We start from the raw sequence: 22,229 nt of genomic DNA, 5'->3' as shown, positions 1-22,229 counted from the left end.
AGGCGTTTCTGCATGCGGCACGGAGGAGTCCGGCTTGGGCTCGCCGGCCTGGGGAGTTGGGATTCTGCTCGCGGGAGGGCGAGGAGAGGCGTTTCTGGAGGTTGGGTCTGGTGCGGACCCTGCTCTGCCTCGGTGGTCCCAAGGGGATGGCCCTGCGGCCCATCCTCGGGTCCAGCCCACGAGGCTTCGAACCTCCCTTCGGGCACTGGGACCCCCTAGGGTGTCCAGAGCCAGTTTGGGGTTCCGCTTTGGTCCGGGCGGCCGAGTTGGATCCTCGGTCTCCGCAAGAAAAGTCCACAGCTTCCTGGGGAGACGAGAGCTGATCCGATGCTCCCTCTAGGACCATCCGATACAAAAATTTTTAAACATGGAGCCCGCCCGTGGCGTTGTGTATCTGAGTGTGTGCACGCTCATGGGTATGTATCTAAATCCCCCCATGTAAGACTGTAATCCCCACCTCTAGACCGTAAGCCCGATTTGGGCAGGGATTGTCTCTCTTTACTGCTGTACTGTACTTTCCAAGCGCTTAGTACAGTGCTCTGCACACAGTAATTGCTCTACAAATACGATTGAATGAATTAATGAAATGGGTGTGCGCACGGGGGTGTATATTTGAGTGTGTGCACACGCATGTATCAAAATGTGTGTGCACAAGTGTGTATCTGAGTGTGTGTGTGTGTGTGTCTATGCTTGGGGGTATATGGGAGTGTGTGTGGCACGCACGCGCGGATGTGTAGCTGTGTCTGGGCCTCCTTTTTCGTTCTTTCTTTCCCAGGCCTCCTCCGGCTTTCTCTCTTTCTATTATCTCATTTTTTTTTTTATTGCATTGGCGTCCGCGTGCCGGCGAGGCGCGGCGGGGAGACAGTCTGGGGAAAGTCCCCCGGGGACAGATAGCACTTCGGGACGCCGGCAGCCCGGACCCAGCAGTCCGGCGGGCCGCGGGGCGCGGAAGCTCACTTGCACACGTAGCGCTCCACCACCCGCTCACACTTCTTGCAGGTGACGTAGCAGCACCAGTGGTACTTGCAATGGCAGCGCTCCACCACCTTGTCCATGTACGGGTTGTATCCTCGGCCGCAGCACATGAGGTCACAGCTGTCGCTGCCGTTGGAAGTCTTGTTGCATTGCCTGCGGGCGGGCGAACGCGCCTGGGTGAGGTGAGGCCTTCCGCCCTCTCTCCCGCTGCCCGCCCTGCCCGCCCCGGCCTGAGAAGCTAGTCCGGGGCCACCGCAGCCTCAGTGGACCCGCGCATGGTTGACCAGTGTCGAGTGACGTCCATCAAGGGGGCTCAGACCCCCTAGAGATCAGGGCTCCCGCTGGGCAGTGGGGGTGGAGAAGCTGACAAGCTCCTGACTTGTCCTCTAGATCATAAGCTCGTTGTGGGCAGGGAATGCGACTGTTTATCATTGTCTTGTACTCTCCCAAATACTCCCTATAGTGCTCTGCACACAGTAAGCGCTCAATAAATACGACTGACTGACCCCTGTCCGGCCGCACCCGGGCCCGGCTTTAGGGGCTTTCTCCAGGACTCTGGGGGAGACTGAGTGGACCTACCTAGACCGAAAAGTGCTCTGCACACAGTAAGCGCTCAATAAATACGACTGACTGACCCCTGTCCGGCCGCCCGGGCCCGGCTTTTGGGGCTTTCTCCAGGACTCTGGGGGAGACTGAGTGGACCTACCTAGGCCGAAAAGTGCTCTGCACACAGTAAGCGCTCAATAAATACGACTGACTGACCCCTGTCCGGCCGCACCCGGGCCCGGCTTTAGGGGCTTTCTCCAGGAATCTGGGGGAGACTGAGTGGACCTACCTAGACCGAAAAGTGCTCTGCACACAGTAAGCGCTCAATAAATACGACTGACTGACCCCTGTCCGGCCGCCCGGGCCCGGCTTTTGGGGCTTTCTCCAGGACTCTGGGGGAGCCTGAGTGGACCTACCTAGGCCGAAAGTGTGTATGTTTGTGCGGGGGTGGGGGCGACTTTTCCTGCCTCTGGAATGGCCCTCAACTCTCCATCACCTCACTAGGGTTAAGTGAAATCTGCGGATAATCCAGGAAGGCCCCTGCCCCCCCCAGCCCGCTCGAACTGGACCCAGGCCTAAGGTCTGGTGTGAGAAAACGGTTTTCCAGCTAATGCCGTGGCCGCGGGTAGGATAACGACAGAGCCACCAGACCTGCCCCGGCGGGCGGAGATTTCGGGGGGTGCCGGGGTTTCTCCCCTCCCTCTCCCCCTCCCTGCTCCGCCACAGCCCGCAGCCGCCCCGCAGATGGGCTCCGCGGGGTGATTGCTTCTCTCCGACGGGTCAGCCCGAGCTGCGAGGAGGCCGGGTCCGTGCCAGGACCCCCGCTCCTCCAGGAAACGGCTGCTTGTGAACACGCAGGCCCACGCGTGACAACAGAGTGGGGAGGCCTGGATGTGGGGGCGGCAAGGAGGGCGTTGGGGAGGAGGGACCCCTTTTAGACCCCTTTTAGACTGTGAGCCCACTGTTGGGTAGGGACCGTCTCTATATGTTGCCAATTTGTACTTCCCAAGCGCTTAGTACAGTGCTCTGCACATAGTAAGCGCTCAATAAATACGATTGATGATGATGAGGGAGAGGGAACTGACTTCCCCCACCCCCGAACCCCTGGCCATCCCAGGCTGGGGTGCCATGGGTGGGCAGGAGGGATGCAGCTTGGCTTAGTGGAAAGAGCCCGGCCTCGGGAGTCCCCTCACCTGTCCTGCGTGCCGTGGGAGCCCACCTTCTCATTCTTCATGCAGAAGTCAGGTGAGCTCTGCAGGTAGATGAGTTCTGTGTCCCGGACCGGTCGCACGTCGATGTCCTTGGGCACCAGGTGCTTGTGGGTGCCCATGGGCCGGTGCACCACCTTGGTGGCCGACAGGTACCTGGTCTTCAGGTCCAGAGCGATGTCCCTCAGTTCCTGGAGGCCCCGCCAGCAGGTCCTGATAGAGCAGGAGCCGGAGACCCCGTGGCACTTACACTTCATCTCCACAGACGCTTTCAGGGCCTGGGGGGTGACAGGGCGGGCCAGGAGGGACACACACGGGAATCAGGAAGCCCCTATCTGGGTTTCCGATGTGCCCCCTCCCCTGGGAAAGCCACCCCGGAGAAGTAGCATCGCTTATTGGAAAGAGCAAGGGGCTGGTGGGAGTCCGAGGACTGAGGTTCTAATCTCGGCTCCATCGCTTGTCTCCTGGGTGACCTTGGACGGTCTCTTTTCTTGAAGCCTCACAGTTCCCTTCTCTGCCAAATGGGGATTCAATACTAATGACGGCATTTGTTAAGCGCTTACTGTGTGCAGAGCACTGTTCTAAACGCTGGGGAAGATACAAGGTGATGAGGTTGTCCCACTTGGGGCTCCACAGTCTTAATCCCCATTTTACAGATGAGGGGACTGAGGCCCAGAGACGTGAAATGACTCGCCCAAAGTCACACAGCTGACAATTGGAGGAGCCGGGATTTGAACCCATGACCTCTGAGTCCAAACCCCGGGCTCTTTCCAATGAGCCACGCTGATACCTGTCGTTCCTCCTACTTTGACCGTGAACCCCATGGGGGACCTGATTATATGGTGTCTATCACAGCCCTCGGCACAGAGTAAGCGCTTTACAAATGCCTTTTTTTTAAAATTATTACTCTCATAATCATTATTAACTGGGGTTGAGGCCGTCTCTTCTGAAATTCACTCACGGCACCAGCCCTGTATGGCTCATCCCTGGGACACACCCCACAGCTCTCCCTTGGGACAACGCTGCAGCTCGCATTCATTCATTCATTCAATCGTATTTCTTGAGCGCTTACTGTGTGCAGAGCACTGTACTAAGCGCTTGGGAAGTCCAAGTTGGCAACATATAGAGACGGTCCCTACCCAACAGTGGGCTCACAGTCTAGCTCTCCCCTAGGACACAGCCTAATGTCCCCAGAGAGGGTGGGGGGTCACTCCAATGGACTTTGCCCCCACCAAGTCACCCTCAGCTTAGTTCCTTCCTCCTCCTCCCCTCCTACCAACAGCTCTGCTACTCCCACCCTGCTTTGGCATGAGGAAATAAGGAGTGATGGGACTAGAAAATTTGTGCCGCGGGCACAGGTGGGGAGGGAGGAAGCCTGGGACAGAAAGACTAATAACTGTGGTACTTGTTAGGCACTTTTTATTTGCCAAGCGCTGTACAAGATCGTCAAATGAGACAAGGTCCCTGTCCCACATGGAGCTCATAGTCTAAGCAGGAGGGAGAACAGGTATTTAATCCCCATTTTACAGATGAGAAAACAAGTACAGAGCAGTTAAAGGGCACTTCAAGGTCCTACTGAGAGCTCACCTCCTCCAGGAGGCCTTTCCAGACTGAGCCCCTTCCTTCCTCTCCCCCTCGTCCCCCTCTCCATCCCCCCGATCTTACCTCCTTCCCTTCCCCACAGCACCTGTATATATGTATATATGTTTGTACATATTTATTACTCTATTTATCTTACTTGTCCATATCTATTCTATTTATTTTATTTTGTTAGTATGTTTGGTTTTGTTCTCTGTCTCCCCCTTCTAGACTGTGAGCCCGCTGTTGGGTAGGGACTGTCTCTATGTGTTGCCGACTTGTACTTCCCAAGCGCTTAGTACAGTGCTCTGCACATAGTAATCGCTCAGTAAATACGATTGATTGATTGATTGATTGATTGAAACATCGCGTGGCCCCTTCCAAGACCAGCCCCTTGGCCCCACGGGCCTATCAGTCAGTCAGTGGTATTTGCTGAGTGCCTAACATAGAGCACTGTACTAGACATTTGGCAAAGGACAATATACCAGAGTTGGTAGACTCGATCCCTGCCCACGAGGAGTTTACCGTCGTGGGTCCTAATCCCGGCTCTGCCACTAGGCAGCTGTGTAACTTTGGGCAAGTCATTTAACTTGTCTGTGCCTCAGTTGCCTCCTCTGCAAAATGGGGATTAATACTGTGAACCCCATCTGGGGCAACCTGATAACCTTGTATCTCCCCCAGTGCTTTGAACAGTGCTTGGCACATAGTAAGTGCTTAACAAATACCACAGTTATCATTATTATTATTATTAAAGGGGAGGGGAAATAGGAAGCAGTGTGGCTCAGTGGAAAGAGCACGGGCTTTGGAGTCAGAGGTCATGGGTTCAAATCCCGGCTCCGACTATTGTCAGCAGTGTGACTTTGGGCAAGTCACTTAACTTCTCTGTGCCTCAGTTACCTCATCTGTAAAATGAGGATTAAGACTGTGAGCCCCCCGTGGGACAACCTGATCACATTGTAACCTCCCCAGTGCTTAGAACAGTGCTTTGCACATAGTAAGCACTTAATAAATGCCATCATCATTATTATTATTATTAATGCATAGAGATATATACAGAAGTACTCTGGGGCTGAGATGAGTATCAAAGTGCTTAAAGAGTACACAGTCAAGTTCATAGTTAATGCAGAAAGGAGGGTTGATAGGCGAAATAAAAGGCTCCCATCTGGATTTATTCCCTGTGGAAAATCCACCCGGGGACGAGGCTGATTGGGAGGGTGTGGGAATCCTGTCCCGTCTAGGGGAAGCAGTGTGGCTCAGTGGAAAGAGCACGGGCTCGGGAGTCAGAGGTCATGGGTTCTAATCAGCTGTGTGACTTTTGGCAACAGTGCCGTGCCTCAGTGACCTCATCTGTAAAATGGGGATTAAGACTGTGAGCCCCACGTGGGACAACCCGATCACCCTGTATCCTCCCCAGCGCTTAGAACAGTGCCTTGCTCATAGTAAGCGCTTAACAAATGCCATCATCATTATTATTATTATTAGTCTACACCCCAGTCCGGGGCAGCGGCGTGGCTCAGTGGAAAGAGCACGGGCTTGGGAGTCAGAAGGTCATGGGTTCAAATCCCGGCTCCGCCACTTGTCAGCTGTGTGACTTCGGGCAAGTCATTTCACTTCTCTGGGCCTCAGTTCCCTCATCTGTAAAATGGGGATGAAGACTGTGAGCCCCACGTGGGACAACCTGATCACCTCGTATCCTCCCCAGCGCTTAGAACAGTGCCTTGCACATAGTAAGCGCTTAACAAATGCTATCATAATTATTATTATTATTAGTCCCCAGTGCTGTGTCTCAGTGACCTCATCTGTAAAATGGGGATGAAGACTGTGAGCCCCCCGTGGGACAACCTGATCACCTTGTAACCTCCCCAGCGCTTAGAACAGTGCTTTGCACATAGTAAGCGCTTAATAAATGCCATCATTACTAGTCTACACCCCAGTCCATCAGAGGCACGCGGCTCCTTTCGGAGTTTTAGTGGGTTCTTCGAGGACCCCGTCCCATCCCAGAGGACCAGAGTGGGTGAAGCCGAGCTCCCTGCTTGGGGGGAGGTGGAGGCTGGAGGCAGCCCTATTCTGATGTCCAGCGCTTAGAACAGTGCTTTGAACATAGTAAGTGCTTAACAAATGCCATTATTATTATTATTATTATTATTATTATTATTATTATTATTAGGGGCCCAAACAGCACAGTGCGCGCAGACGGGTCAAGGTCAATGCTACTGTTATTGACAGACTGGCGCCCCCTGGTGGTGGCAGTGCCGGTGACAGCCCGGTGACCCATTAGGGTCAGGGTCATCATCATCATCATCATCAATCGTATTTATTGAGCGCTTACTATGTGCAGAGCACTGTACTAAGCGCTTGGGAAGTACAAATTGGCAACATAGAGAGACAGTCCCTACCCAACAGCGGGCTCGCAGTCTAGAAGGGGGAGACAGAGAACAAAACCAAACGTACTAACAAAATAAAATAAATAGAATAGATATGTACAAGTCAAATAAATAAATAAATAGAGTAATAAATATGTACAAACGTATACATATATACAGGTGCTGTGGGGAAGGGAAGGAGGTAAGATGGGGGGGATGGAGGGAGAGGAAGGAAGGGGCTCAGTGTGGGAAGGCCTCCTGGAGGAGGTGAGCTCTCAGTAGGGCCTTGAAGGGAGGAAGAGAGCTAGCTTGGCGGATGGGCAGAGGGAGGGCATTCCAGGCCCGGGGGATGACGTGGGCCGGGGGGCGGGGGGCAGGAAAACTCTGCTCCTGCCCACTTGGACCAACCTGCGTCTCCCCCAGTGCCTCTCTATGACCCCTTGCCAGCTTCCCTCCCTGGGCTCCCCTCCCCAGGGGATGGTCTGCTGGATTTGGGGCGCCTCCCCTTCCCAGGACATTTCCCCCGCATGGACACGGTGGTCAGGACTGCCCGGGTAGGTGCTGCGGTTTGGACGGAGAAGTGCCCCTTTCTTCCCTCCATTCCCCTCTCCTGGGGCCCTCCCTGGTGATGGGCGGGCGGGAGGGGGGATGGAGACACGCCCCCCCACCCCATCTGACCAGCTCGAAAGTCAGTGCCCACGGATGGCGAGTGTTACAACAGCTGGGCCCCTCATGGGGGCTGGGGGGCCAGCCCGGAGGCAGGGGCCACCGAGTGGGAGCTGGGGCGACCCCGAAGGAGGTGGGGCGACAGGAGGAGGGGGGGAAAAGGGGAAGGGGGAGCGTTGCGGTTACCTGTCTCCCTACTTCACTGTTGTGGAGATGCATCAATTTATTGGTCTGGCCTCCTGACTTTTTCACCTTCATGGGAGCGTCCGAAAATTTGGACCCCATGAGGAGGCCGTAGTAGAGGTTGTCGGCGCAGCCTCCCCAGCGGTACCCAGGCCCAGGGCTCTCACCTGGGACCGGGCCGCAGGAACAGCCCGGCAGGTCCCCGGTGGTGCACGCTCTGGCGATGGTGTGGCTGATGGCGGCGGCGGACAGAGCGTACACGAAGGCCGACTCCCGCGTCCCTGAAACGGAGCCGGGGCAGGCTAAGGTCAGCACCGAGGGCCAGGGGAGGCAGTTGGATTAGGCTGGCTTTACTGGGGGCGGGAGGAGCGGGAAGGGAAGAGGGGAATCATCCTCCAGGGCCTCTGGCCAGCCAGGACATTCTTGGGTCTTCTGGAGGGGCCGAACAGGAGTCTGGTCTGCCTACGTCGTCCCCTCCACTCCACAACTCAGCTCTTTCTCCCCTCACCCCATCCCCTCAGTAGGGGAATGCGGGAGAAATTCGGGAACCACAGTTTGGGGGAGGAAATTTCCAAATGAGACATAATCATCATCGTCGTCATTAGGATTATTGTATTTATGAAGCACTTACTATTTGCAGAGCTCTGTGTTAAACCCTTGCATTATCACCCCACAAACATACGCACAGTCGCACAGAAAGGATCTAATGCCCAGTGCGTCTTACACACAGCATCACCGACACATAATGTCTCACACCTCACTGACTGAGCTACTGTGCGTGGTGTTTGTGGTGTGTGACAGCGTGTCAGCGTCCCGGTCCAGCGGGCTCCCCCTCGGACCGCCCGCCACTCTCCCACCCGTGGAGCCCTCAGCCGCGTCACCTCTCTCCAGGTCGAGCAGGTAGTTGGGGGCCCGCTCAATGGACGAGCAATTCCAGCGCATGTCGGAGAAGGTTTTCCGGCACGTCTTGACCACCTCCCGTGCCGCCTGGACCACGGTGTGCATCAGCTCCAGGTTGCTGCGGCACAGCTGCACCTGCGAGGCCACCAGCCCCTCCAGCTGCTTGCAGTGCTGCGTCTGGTTCAGGCCCAGGGCCGGGGGTGTCTTGGACAGGGCCCTGCGGGGGGGGGGAGAGGGAGAACCGTTCATTGCCAGTCTGCCGCCTCGTGGCATCGGCTTCAGCTGTGTGCCTTTGGGCAACTCACTTGGCTTCTCCTTACTCTCCTTATAGAAGCAGCGTGACTCAGTGGAAAGAGCCCGGGCTATGGAGTCAGAGGGCATGGGTTCAAATCCCGGCTCCACCAACTGTCAGCTGGGTGACTTTGGGCAAGTCACTTCACTTCCCTGGGCCTCAGTTACCTCATCTGTAAAACGGGGATTCAAACTGTGAGCCCCCCGTGGGGCAACCTGATCACCTTGTGGGGCAACCTGATCAATAAATACGATTGATTGATTGATTGATTGATATCCCCCCCAGCGCTTAGAACAGTGCTTTGCATATAGTAAGCGCTTAACAAATACCATCATTATTATTGTTATTATTCTCCGTGCCTCAGTTACTTCATCTGTAAAATGGGGATTAAGGCCGTGAGCCCCCGCCATGGGACAACCTGATCACCTTGTAATCTCCCCAGCGGTTAGAGCAGTGCTTTGCAATCAATCAATCAATCAGTCATATTTATTGAGCACTTACTGTGTGCAGAGCACTGTACTAAGCGCTTGGGAAGTACAAGTTGGCAACATATAGAGACAGTCCCTACCCAACAGTGGGCTCACAGTCTAAAAGGGGGAGACATAGTGAGCGCTTAATAAATGCCATCATTATTATTATTGTCGGCTAGGGCACCCCCCCTCCGGGAATGGCGGCGTTGGTCCTAAATTATTATTGTTATTATGGTATTTGTTATGTTGCCAATTTGTACTTCCCAAGCGCTTAGTACAGTGCTCTGCACACAGTAAGCGCTCAATAAATACGATTAATGATTGATGATGATTTGTTAATCAATCAATCGTATTTGTTACGCGCTTACTCTGTCGATGCTGACCGACCACGTACTCCGGCTGTGTAAGCAAGTTGCCAGGGATGACAGTGTAGACGCATCCAGCTCGGGGCGGGGCCCTCCTGATTTCATCCCCTCGTCTTAGAGAGAACCCCCCCCTTTAACCATGTAGATGGCGAAGAGTGGGCAGCGGGCTCAGGGGCCCAGAGCTACTTTAGGCCTGAATCCCAAGCAGCATGGGCACCCGCTGACCCCTGCCTGCCAGGAGCCTGGGCGGAGGAGAGGCTCAGCTGCTTTGCAATCAATCAATCAATCGATCGTATTTATTGAGCGTTTACTGTGTGCAGAGCACTGTACTAAGCACTTGGGAAGTCCAAGTTGGCAACATAGAGAGACAGTCCCTACCCAACAGTGGGCTCACAGTCTAGAAGGGGGAGACAGAGAACAGAACAAAACATATTCACAAAATAAAATAAATAGATATGTACAAGTAAAGTAAATAAATGAATAGAGTAATAAATATGTACAAACATATATACAGGTGCTGAGGGGAAGGGAAGGAGGTAAGGCGGGGGGGATGGAGAGGGTGTCTTGTAGACACCAGAGACCTAGATCCCACCCTCTTCTCTGCTGAAAACCTCCAGGAACCCTCCAAGTCGGGATATCAGGGCAGGGCCCTCGGGTGAGATGCTGGGCCGGGTCGCTGGGACAGGAGGCGGAATGCTTAGTACAGTGCTCTGCATACAGTAAGCGCTCAATAAATATGATTGAATGAATGAATGAATGAATGGTCTAGGGCACTGGGACAGAACACCCAGACTAGGATGCCTCCCTCTCTTGCCCTCCCCCCCCGCCACCCCAGTGCCTGTGAGCCCACTCTTCCAGACTGAGCCCACTGTTGGGTAGGGACCGTCTCTCTATGTTGCCAAGTTGGACTTCCCAAGCGCTTAGTCCAGTGCTCTGCACACAGTAAGCGCTCAATAAATACGATTGAATGAATGAACGAATGAATGCCTGTCCCCACCTCCCGAAATCTTCCCAGAGTGACCCCTCCCACCAGAACCACAACCATCACTGCTCTCCTTCCCTAAATCAGGGCATTCACTAGTTGCATTTCAGCAACTACTTGTCTGCCGTGGAGCCTTGGGCAAGTGGCTTAACCTCTTTATGCCTCAGTTCTCTCATCTGCAAAATGGGGAATCATTACCTCCATTCTCCTTCCCCCTTAGACGGTGAACCCCATCTGGGTCGGGGACTGTGTCCTATCTGATTGTTTTGTACCTATTGCAGAGCTTAGTACGGGACTGTGAGCCCCACGTGGGACAACCCGATCACCTTGTAAATTCCCCAGCGCTTAGAACAGTGCTTTGCAGATAGCACTTAACAAATGCCATTACTATTATTATTACTATTATTATTATTATTACTTGTCCCAAAACTTCTGAGAAACTAGAGTTTCACAAAACTAGAGAAGTGATGTGGCTCAGTGGTAAGAGCCCGGGCTTTGGAGTCAGAGGTCATGGGTTCAAATCCCAGCTTCGCCCCTTGTCAGCTGTGTGACTTTGGGCAAGTCACATCACTTCTCTGGGCCTCAGTTCCCTCATCTGTAAAAAGGGGATTAAGACTGTGAGCCCCACGTGGGACAACCTGATCACCTTGTAACCTCCCCAGCGCTTAGAACAGTGCTTTGCACATAGTAAGTGCTTAATAAATGCCATCATTATTATTATTATTATTATTATTGTTAAATCCCAGTTCCGCCCCTTGTCAGATGTGTGACTTTGGGCAAGTCAGTTCACTTCTCTGGGCCTCAGTTCCCTCATCTGTAAAAAGGGGATTCAGACTGTGAGCCCCATGTGGGACAACCTGATCACCTTGTAACCTCCCCAGTGCTTAGAACAGTGCTTTGCATATAGTAAGCACTTAATACATGCCATTATTATTGTTATTATTATTATTATTATTAAAACACCACAATTATTATGATTTTGGCAAGGGAAGGCAGCAACTCCCTCAACTCCTCCATTCTTCAGAGGGCACATCCTGCTGGGGTGAAGCTGGGTCTCCCCTTGCCCGCTTCTGAAGACAAGCATCCCCTTGGGCCTCGGGAAGCCAGGGGATAATAATAATGATAGCATTTATTAAGCGCTTACTATGTGCAAAGCACTGCTCTAAGCGCTGGATCCCAGGACCAAGGTCTCAGGAGCGAGTCCCTGGCCCCGACAATAGAAACCACCCAGGGTCTGGACCAGGAAAGGAAGAGGGAGGTCTGGGCTGCAGTGATTGTGGTGGTGAGGTGCAGGTTTGGAGAGGTGTCGGAGAGACAGTGTGGCCTAATGGAAAGAGCACGGGCCTGGGATCCAGAAGACCTGGTTTCGGATTCCGCCTCTACCACTTTGCTGCTGTGGGATCACTTAACTTCTCCGTGCCTCAGTCCCCTCATCTGACAAATGGGGATTCAAAACCCGTTTTCCCTCCTACTGAGACTGTGAGCCCCATGTGGAACCTGATTATCTTGTAACTCATCAATCGTATTTATTGAGCGCTTACTGTGTGCAGAGCACTGTACTAAGCGCTTGGGAGGTACAAATTGGCAACATATAGAGACAGTCCCTACCCAACAGTGGGCTCACAGCCTAGAAGGGGGAGACTCCCCTCAGCCCTTAGAACAGAGCTTGGCACGTAGTAAGTGCTTAATAAACACTATTTTGTATTATTATTACTGGAAATGGCAGGGGGCTAGGAGTCAGAAGATTCAGGTTGGAGTCACAGCTCGACCATTGGCCTGCTGTGTAACCTCGGGTGGCTGCCTTACCCTCTCTGGGCCTCAGTTTACTCTTCTACAGCACCCAGCCGCCTTCTGCCTCCCCCTTTCCCCAACACGGCCACAAACACACACACACCCCCTACCTTTCCCCTATATCCTCTAGATGGTAAGCTCCTTGTGGGCAGGGAACATATCTACCAATTCTGTTATTTTTTCTCCCAAGCCGTTAATACAACGTTCTGCACACAGTAAGCCCTCAATTGATCTCCCTCAGCCTCCCCCTCCCCTCGGGGCGCCTCCTGGGAGAGTGTCCGCCCAAGGAGCGAACACACCATGACTGTGATGACGGGGATTTAGACCGAGCGAAGCCCCTCGGAAACACCCGCGGAAGAGGTGGGTCGGAGGCCCGACAAAGAGGCGAGGCAGAGGCTGGACCGGTCACCCAGAGAGCGTCTCCACGGATAAACTCGGGGTGCCGATAAACGCGGAGCAGGTGGGGAGTAATAATATAAAGATAATATTTGTTAAGCGCTTACCATGTGCAAAACACTGTTCTAGGTGGAGTAACGCGAGGCTGGAAGGTCGGAGAGATGCGGGGAAGAAGGGAGAAACGCGTGGCGGGGAAAAACGAAGGAAAAATGAAGGAACCCCAAAAAAGCAGAGCAACCGTGGGACCCACGCGGCCCGTCCCGCCCCTCCCCAATCCTTCTCGGGGGTATTAGATGTTGGAGAAGGAAAACGGAGGAAAAGACACAATGCCTGCCCTCAAAAGGGTTGGCATTCTGATAGGAGAGACAAGGCACTCTTGCTGTACTGGTCACTGAGGGAAGAGGCAGAAGGAGGGGAAAACATAGTCCCTGCCTTCAAGGGGCTGACAGTCTGACAGGTGAAACAGAACACACACACACATATTCATTCTTTCTCTCACTCTCTCATTTCCTCTCCCCCTCCCCATGCCCCCCACCCTCCCTCCTTCCCCTCCCCACAGTACCTGTATATATGTTTGTACAGATTTATTACTCTATTTTACTTGCACATATTTACTATTCTATTTATTGTATTTTGTTAACGATGTGCATCTAGCTTTACTTCTAGTTATTCTGATGGCTTGACACCTGTTCACATGTTTTGTTTTGTTGCCCGTCTCCCCCTTCTAGACTGTGAGCCCGTTGTTGGGTAGGGACCATCTCTATATGTTGCCAACTTGGACTTCCCAAGCGCTTAGTACAGTGCTCTGCACGCAGTAAGTGCTCAATAGATACAATTGAATGAATGAATGAATGAATGAATGGAAAAGCCCTCAGAGCCCCCATGGCCCGAGGGAAGGGGTCCGGGTCTGGAGCGTCCTGCTGAACAATAATTAATAATGATGGTATTTGTTAAGCGCTTACTATGTGCCAAGCTCTCCCCCTTCTAGTCTATGAACCCGCTGTTGGGTCGGGACCGTCTCTATATGTTGCCAACTTGTACTTCCCAAGCGCTTAGTACAGTGCTCTGCGCTCAATAAATGCGATTGAATGAATGAAGGAAGTAGATATAAGGTAATCAGGTTGCCCCCCGTGGGGCTCCCAGTCTTAATCCCCATTTTACAGAAGAGGTAACCGAGGCACAGAGAAGTTAAGCTGCTTGCCCAAGGTCAGACAGCGGACAAGCGGCGGAGTCGGGACTAGAACTCACGTCCTCTGACTTCCAAATCCGGGCTCTCTCCGCTAAGCCACAATGCTTCTCATAGTGTAGTGGATAGAGCACGGGCTGGGAAGCAGAAAGTCATGGGTTCTAATCCCGGGACCGCCCCTTGTCTGCTGGGTGACCTTGGGTAAGTCACTTCACTTCTCTGGCCCTCAATTACCTCATCTGTAAAACGGGGATTAAGACTGTGAGCCCCATGCGGGACAGGGACTGGGACTGTGTCCAACCTGATCATTCATTCATTCATTCGATCCTATTTATTGAGCACTTACTGTGCGCAGAGCACTGTACTAAGCATTTGGAAAGCACAATACAGCAATGAAGAGAGATAATCCTTGCCCACAACGGGCTCACAGTCTAGAGGGGGGATTATTTTCTATCTTCCTTGTATCCCCCCCAGCTCTTAGAACAGTGCTTGGCACATAGCGCTTAGCAAATACCATTATTATTAGTAGTAGTAGTAGTAGTAGTAGTAGTAGTAGTAGTAGTAGTAGTAGTGGTAGTAGTAGTAGTAGTAGTAGTAGTAGTAGTATAGTAGTATTATCTTCTCCCCCAGTCCCCCGACCAAAAGCCACTAACCTCCCTGCGAAAAGTCTTCCTGCGGGGAGCCTAGGCCTCTACGGCGCCCGTGGGGGTGTGGGTGGGCTTAGTACAAGCGCTTAGTACAGTGCTCTGCACACAGTAAGTGCTCAATAAATACGATTGATTGATTGGGGGGTTCCCCACACTCCATCCCTCCCCTAACAAATACCAACTTATTATTCTTACTTCACTTCTCTGGGCCTCAGTTACCTCATCTGTACAATGGGGATTAAGCAAGCAAGCAAGCAATTGTATTTATTGAGCGCTTACTGTGTGCAAAGCACTGTACTAAGCGCTTGGGAAGAACAAGTTGGCAACACATAGAGACGGTCCCTACCCAACAGTGGGCTCACAGTCTAAACAGGGATTAAGACCGTGAGCCCCATGCGGGACAGGGACTGTGTCCAACCTGATTACATTGTATCTACCCCAGCGCTTAGAACAGTGCTTGGCACATAGTGAGCGCTTAACAAATACCATTATTATTATTATTATTGTTACTCCGAGCCGGGAGAGGGGTCATTCAGAGAAGCAGCGTGGCTTAGTGGAAAGAGCCCGGGTTTGGAAGTCAGAGGTCATGGGTTCTAATCCCGCTCCGCCACTTGTCAGCTGTGTGACTTTGGGCAAGTCACTTAACTTCTCTGTGCCTCAGTTCCCTCATCTGTAAAATGGGGATGAAGACTGTGAGCCCCACGGGGGACAACTTGATAATCTTGTATCTGCCCTTGCACTTAGAACAGTGCTCTGCACACAGTAAGCGCTCAATAAATACGATTGCTTGCTTGCTTGCTTAATCCCCATTGTACAGATGAGGTAACTGAGGCCCAGAGAAGTGAAGTAAGAATAATAAGTTGGTATTTGTTAGGGGAGGGATGGAGTGTAGGGAACCCCCCAATCAATCAATCGTATTTATTGAGCGCTTACTGTATGCAGAGTACTGTACTAAGCGCCTAATAAAGACCGCTATTATTCACTCATTCAATCGCGCAGTCCTCTATGCTGCAGGAGTGTCCACCTCGGGTGGGTTTGGACCCCTCGGACCTGGCGACCACCACCTCGCTTTAAAATCCAGTTTTGCAGGGGCTGGGCGGAGGTGGGGGTCGAGTGGGGGGCGGGAGGGGTCTGTCCTTGGCTGGAAAGCCGCTTTAATCCCACAGGAATCCAGCTTCCCAGATGAAAGATTTCCGGCCGGTCAAGGGGCCTGGAACAAACAGCCGGCTCTCCCTGGGCGGCGCGGGGGAGAATAATAATAATAATAATAATAATAATAATAACATTTGTTAAGCACTGTTCTAAGCGCTGAGAGGGGATACAAGGTAATCAGGTTGTCCCACGTGGGGCTCACAGTCTTAATTCCCATTTTACAGATGAGGCAACCGAGGCACAGAGAGGTCAAGTGACTCGCCCAAAGTCACACAGCTGACAAAGTGGTGGAGATGGGATTAGAAAGCGGTGTGGCTCAGTGGAAAGAGCACGGGCTTTGGGGTCAGAGGTCATGGGTTCGAATCCCAGCTCCGCCACATGTCTGCTGTGTGACCTTGGGCAAGTCACTTGACTTCTCTGAGCCTCAGTTACCTCATCTGTAAAATGGGGATTAAGACTGTGAGCCCCACGTGGAATAACCTGATCACTTTGTATCCCCCAAGCGCTTAGAACAGTGCTTTGCACATAGTAAGCGCTTAACAAATGCCAATATTATTATTATTATTATTAATAATAATAATAATAATAATAATAGACCCCATGACCCCTGACTCCCAAGGCCGGGCTCTTTCCACTGAGCCACGTTGCTTCTTTCGAAAGGGAGAAAGGACTGGTGGGCGGCCTCTGCGCGGTGGGTTCGGGGGGAGATTGGTGTGAACTTTAGGGGGAGAGGGGTCACTCCAGTGACCCCCTCTCCGCAGACCCCAGCCCGGGCAAAATGATCGGTTTTCATCATCATCAATCGTATTTATTGAGGGCTTACTATGTGCAGAGCACTGTACTAAGCGCTTGGGAAGTACAAATTGGCAACATAGTTTTCATGTAATGAAATGGTTTTCATTTCCCCCCGAGGGTTTCGCTCGCGACCTTGTACTTGTTGCCAACTTGTACTTCCCAAGCGCTTAGTACAGTGCTCTGCACACAGTATGCGCTCAATAAATACGATTGATTGATTGATTGACCTCTCTTTGCCGAGGGGGAAGGGAGCGGGCCACCGGCGAAGGCAAACCAAACGTCAAGTCTTTTCCTTACGTCCTTGTCCCCCTCCCCTTATCCCCCGTCCCTATTTATCTTTTTCAGTCTATACTAGAGGGGGACTGTCTACTTGTTTTGTTTTTCTGTCTCCCCCTTCTAATAATGATAGCATTTATTAAGCACTTACTATGTGCAAAACACTGTTCTAAGCGCTGGGGAGGTTACAAGGTGATCAGGTTGTCCCAAGGGGGGCTCACAGTCTTTATCCTCATTTTAATAATAATGGCATTTATTAAGCGCTTATATCTATTCTATTTATCTTATTTTGTTAGTATGTTTGGTTTTGTTCTCTGTCTCCCCCTTTTAGACTGTGAGCCCACTGCTGGGTAGGGACCGTCTCTATATGTTGCCAACTTGTACTTCCCAAGCGCTTAGTACAGTGCTCTGCACACAGTAAGCGCTCAATAAATACGATTGATGATGATGATGATGTGCAAATCACTGTTCTAAGCGCTGGGGAGGTTACAAGGTGATCAGGTTGTCCCACGGGGGGCTCACAGTCTTAATCGTCATTTTACAGATGAAGTAACCGAGGCCCAGAGAAGTGAGGTGACCTGCCCAAAGTCACACAGCTGACAATTGGAGGAGCCGGGATTTGAACCCATGGCCTCTGACTCCAAAGCCCGGGCTCTTTCTACTGAGTCACGCTGCTTCTCTACTGGGAAGCCCGTTGTTGGGTAGGGACCATCTTTATCTGTTGCCGATTTGTACTTCCCAAGCGCTTAGTCCAGTGCTCTGCACACAGTGAGCGCTCAATAAAGACGATTGAATGAATGAATGAATGAATGAATGAAGCGCGTTTCCCTGCAAAAACCCCAAGTCGAGCCAAAGGGGTTTGGATGGAGGGGGTGGGGAGGGGGACGGGGGAAGGGACCACCTCGGAGCGGCGGCCTTCGCCCACTCCCCATTTGCGCTTAGACGCCCCCGGGGGAGTTGGGAAAGGGTGACCACGCTGACTTCTCTCCGGGCGAATCAATCAATCAATCAATCAATCAATCGTATTTATTGAGCGCTTACTGTGTGCAGAGCACTGGACTAAGCGCTTGGGAAGTCCAAGTCGGTAACATATAGAGACGGTCCCTACCCAACAAGGGGCTCACAGTCTAGAAGGGGAAGACAGACCGGGGCCGGGAACTGGTGCTCCTCCCATCTCAATCAATCAATCAATCAATCAATCGTATTTATTGAGCGCTTACTGTGTGCAGAGCACTGGACTAAGCGCTTGGGAAGTCCAAGTTGGCAACATATAGAGACAGTCCCTACCCGACAGCGGGCTCACAGTCTAGAGGTCTCCAGAGGGGCGTGCGGCCCCTCTCAGCCGCCCGGCTGGGCCTGGGGGTGTTTGGGGGGCGTCACTCCGCAGGGGGGGCTCCCCGGAGGCGGCGGCCACGACCGTTTCCCGAGCAAGCGGAGTCCCAGGGAACGAGCCCCACCGCCCCCGCCCTCTCTATTCTCTGCCTCTGGGTCTCCCTGTCTCTGGGTTTCTGTCTCTGTAGCTCTTTCCCGGCCTCGGACAAGCAGGTCAATTTTTCTCGCTCGTTGAGAGCGAGTGACAGATTTTGCCTCGGGCAAGGGGACCGCCGTCGCCGATGCCGTTCAATCACCCGAGGACCCCCGCTCAGCGCTTAGAACAGTGCTTCAGCGCTTAATAATAAATAATTATAATGATGATGGCATTTATTAAGCGCTTACTATGTGCAAAGCACTGTTCTAAGCGCGGGGGAGGTTGCAAGGTAATCAAATTGGCCCACGGGGGTTCACAGTCTTCATCCCCATTTTACAGAAGAGGTAACTGAGGCCCAGAGAAGTGAAGTTCTAGACTGTGAGCCCGCTGTTGGGTAGGGACTGTCTCTACGTGTTGCCGACTTGTACTTCCCAAGCGCTTAGTACAGTGCTCTGCACACAGTAAGCACTCAATAAATACGATTGATTGATTGATTGATTGAAGTGACTTGACCAAAGTCACACAGCTGACAATTGCCGGAGCCGGGATTTGAACCCATGACCTCTGACTCCAAAGCCCGGGCTCTTTTCCACTGAGCCACGCTGCTTCTCGCTTAAAACAGTGCTTCGCACATAGTAAGCGCTTAACAAATACTGTCATCATCATCATCATCCCCGGCACGTTTCCGGGGGTCCTGCAGAGCTAAGAGAGACGGAGAGGTAAGAACTAATGGGGAAACCGCCTAGCTTAGTGGTTAGAGCACGGGCTTAGGAGTCAGAAGGTCATGGGTTCTAATCCCGGTTCTGCTCTTGTCTGCTGTGTGACTTTAGGCAAGCCACTTCACTTCTTTGGGCTTCAGTTCCCCCATCTGTAAAATGGGGATGGAGACTGTGAGCCCCACGTGGGACAGGGACTGTGTCCAACCCGACTGGCTTGTCTCCACCCCAGCGCCGAATACACAGCACATTGTAAGCGTTTAACAAGTGCCATTATTATTATTATTATCATTATTATTATTATTAATAAGAGTGACCGGTCCTGAGCTGCTCCCAATCTGGCGGCGGCCCGCGCCCTCTGCCCCAGGTGAGGAGCAGGTGGTTGGAAATATAAATAAATCCCGGGCCGTTCCCGCTCCCACTGCTCCCCTTCCCTCCTCCCCGCCCCGCCCGGCTCCTCCCGGGGACCTGGGCCTTTCCCGCCGGGACTTCCCAATCCGGTTCTGCTCCGGCTCCCGGTGGCATCCCGAGCCGGTTAACCCTGGCTTCCCCACTCCTCACCAAGGGGCCGGAGACCCCCCTCCGCGACCCCCGAACCCCAAGGAAAGTTGAACTCAGGTCGGTACCCCCCCCACACACCTTTTCATTCGTTCAATTCATTCAATCGTATTTATTGAGCGCTTACTGTGTGCAGAGCACTGGACTAAGCGCTTGGGAAGTCCAAGTCGGTAACATATACAGTCCCTACCCAACAAGGGGCTTACAGTCTAGAAGGGGGAGACAGGTCGGGGCCGGGAACTGGTGCTCCTCCCATCTCAATCAATCAATCGTATTTATTGAGCGCTTACTGTGTGCAGAGCACTGTACTAAGCGCTTGGGAAGTCCAAGTTGGCAACATATAGAGACAGTCCCTACCCAACAGTGGGCTCCCAGTCTAAAAGTCACAGTCTCGCCCTCCTCCCCTTTCCCCAGGGAGAAAAATTGGGGGGGTGACGGACAAGCCCCTTCTGGGCGACCCCGGCTTTCCTCCCCAGCGCACCAGCCAAGGTGCCGCCCGCCCCAAACCGCGGGGCTCGACGCAAAATACAGCGCGGGGGGGCAAAGAAAGAAATACTCACAGCCATTTAATTCCCGAGGAAATTCCAGCCTGCAGGAGCAAGGACAGAAAAACTGCCAGAGAGAGTCGCCGCCGCGGCTGCAGCGTCATTGCCGCCGTCCGGGGCCTCGGGCCGGGTGGATTGTCCCCAAATTTCCAGTGACAAAAGTCCGAGTCGCCGGGGCGGCTGTCTACAAGGCGGGGACGAGAGAAGGGAAGAACGGACGGACGGAGGTGGGGAGAGGTGAAGAAAGGCGTGGAGAGACGAAGAGAGACGGAGGAAGCGGGAGAGAGAGATGAGGAAGGACGGAGACGGAGAGAGGTATTACTGGGCTGGAGATCTGCTCCGACTCTTGATGGGACCTTTATAGTCAACAAAGACAGTCGGCACGTATGGCTTGAATTATCCGACTGATTGCATGTTTCTGTTTAACCGGCCATATGGGATCCCTCCTTCCCCGGTTTACAGAGGATCGTGTGCGCGCATAGGGTTCGGTGCAGATGTGCGAAATCTCCGGGCACAGATATGCCGCCCCCGCCCCCGCCCCCGCCCCGGCCTCTAATCCGTCTCCGTTCGGATCTCCTTGTCTCCGTGTCTATCTCTGTCGCCTGTCTCTGCGGGTCTCTCCGCCTCCTCCCTGCCTCTACCTGCCCCTCCTCTGCCGGCCCCCGCCGCTGCCGTCTCTCCGGAGATCCCGAAAGAGAAACCGGAGAAGCCGGTCACGGCGACGGTCCTGAGCCAAATGTTCAGACCCGCCCCCTGCTCCTCCTCCTCCTCCTCCTCCTCCCCCTCCCCCCACTGAGGACCCTCCGGAGCGAAGCTGGGGTCCCGGGGGGAGGCGGGAGGGGCTAGTAGGCTGGAAGGGGGGGATCTGTACCCCCCTCCTCTCCTCCCAATCCCCCTCTGTGTAACCCCTATTCCGAGGTGGATGGGCTGCCAGTCCCCATCAGTTCAACCTTCCCGCAAGCTCCATCTCTCCTGAGGGCCAGTGGGGGGGACATTCCCTCGGCGCCCCCAAATTCCCCTCGCGGAGGGTGGAGGAGAGGGAAGGACCCCGCAGGATTCCAGCCAGAGGTGCAGCCCCCTCCCCTCCCCTCTTCCCAGTTATTTCTGTCCCTTTTATCGGACCCGAGCGGGGGGACACAACTAGCACCGCCCTGGAAACTCTCGTCCCTCTCCTCCTCCTCCTCCTCCTCCTCCTCCTCCCCTCTCTTTTCTCTCCCTCCCTTCCCCCCTCCCCCCCCCCCTCCTCCCGGCCTCCCCTGGCAGGGGGCTTCTCTAGGGGGCGGGATGGGGAGGGGGCGCGCTATTTCCGAGCCTCTTATCTTATCTGCCTCCCCAAACCTCCCCCCGCCCCACTCCTTTCTCGGATCGTCCCGAGAGGGTCCCCGATCGGGTGGGGACGGCCCCCCTCTCCCGAGCCGGGGAGGGGGAGAGAGGCTGCCCCACCTCCCCACCCTTGCCCCGAAGACCCCTCCCCAGGGGCTGACCCCGAGGGGCGGGGGCGGGCGAGGCAGACAGATGTTCCGGCCACGCTGGTGACCCGCCGCGGCTCCAGATGTGCAGGAGAAGTTAGCCACCCCGGGCGCGGCGGGGGGCCGGGAGGGCTGCAGAAGGGGGGTATGAAAAGCGGAGGCCGTCCTAAACAGAGTCGGGGGCTGGGTTAGACACGCCCAATCGGGGCTCGCCCCCCGGCCCCTACTCACCGACCCAATTTAAGGATTTTCCGGGGGCAGGGCGGGGAAGCCGATGAAGTTTCTCTTCCTCCCTCCTTCTCCCCCGCTTCACCTCCACAGATCTCCCCCGAGGGGTCTCGCCGCCCCTCGTGGCGCCCCGCTTTGGCCTGGGGAAGAGGGGTTCGGTGGAAGTCGGGGACCCCGGGCGGACCCCACCGGTTCTCTGCCGCTTGAAGATCAGCCTTGGGGTGGGGCAGTGAAACCCCCCCCCCCCCAACCTATCAAAGCCCCCACCTCCGTCCAGGGTGGGGGAGGAGGGAATTCTTCCACATCTGGGGCTTTCAATCCCCTTAATCCGAGAAATCCCCCCGCCCACCCTCCCCCTCTTACCTTGCCGCCCAGCCCGCTGGCTCTCTCACTGTCTCTCTGTCTCTGCTCTTAGTCTCTGTTATCTCCGCTTCTCTGCGGCCTCCCTCCCTGCCTTCCGCCCGCCCCGGGTCT

General features: G+C 53.9%; 1 protein-coding gene across 4 annotated transcripts; it reads right to left on the bottom strand.

The window, feature by feature from the left end:
* Nucleotides 1-561: 561 nt before the first annotated feature.
* WNT11 (Wnt family member 11) lies at nucleotides 562-22,177 on the bottom strand. 4 transcript variants are annotated; one of them, XM_038761904.1, is made up of 6 exons: nucleotides 22,119-22,177; nucleotides 20,074-20,242; nucleotides 8,401-8,636; nucleotides 7,523-7,800; nucleotides 2,715-3,007; nucleotides 562-1,128 (listed from the first exon to the last, which is right to left on the bottom strand). In XM_038761904.1, the coding sequence occupies exons 2-6, from the start codon at nucleotides 20,160-20,162 to the stop codon at nucleotides 954-956; spliced, it is 1,071 nt and encodes a 356-aa protein (XP_038617832.1). In that variant the 5' UTR covers nucleotides 20,163-20,242; nucleotides 22,119-22,177; the 3' UTR covers nucleotides 562-953. The 4 variants fall into 4 exon arrangements, with proteins under 4 accessions (XP_038617832.1, XP_038617835.1, XP_038617833.1 ...); XM_038761907.1 differs by lacking the exon at nucleotides 22,119-22,177 and adding an exon at nucleotides 12,823-12,860 and having other exon boundaries at nucleotides 20,074-20,116; XM_038761908.1 differs by having other exon boundaries at nucleotides 1,003-1,128; nucleotides 2,741-3,007.
* Between the last annotated feature and the right edge of the window lie 52 nt (nucleotides 22,178-22,229).

The sequence above is a fragment of the Tachyglossus aculeatus genome, chromosome 20, assembly GCF_015852505.1.
Source record: "Tachyglossus aculeatus isolate mTacAcu1 chromosome 20, mTacAcu1.pri, whole genome shotgun sequence".
NCBI classification, from domain to species: domain Eukaryota; kingdom Metazoa; phylum Chordata; class Mammalia; order Monotremata; family Tachyglossidae; genus Tachyglossus; species Tachyglossus aculeatus.
This window is presented reverse-complemented; position numbering and strand designations above follow the sequence as displayed.

Coding starts and splice junctions, on each gene's coding strand:
- WNT11 (XM_038761904.1), bottom strand. CDS start 20,162: ATGACGCTGCAGCCGCGGCGGCGACTCTCTCTGGCAGTTTTTCTGTCC. Junction 3,008..7,522: donor ACAGTGAAGTAGGGAGACAG/GTAACCGCAACG, acceptor GTCACCCCCCAG/GCCCTGAAAGCGTCTGTGGA. Junction 1,129..2,714: donor TCCCACGGCACGCAGGACAG/GTGAGGGGACTC, acceptor GCCCGCCCGCAG/GCAATGCAACAAGACTTCCA.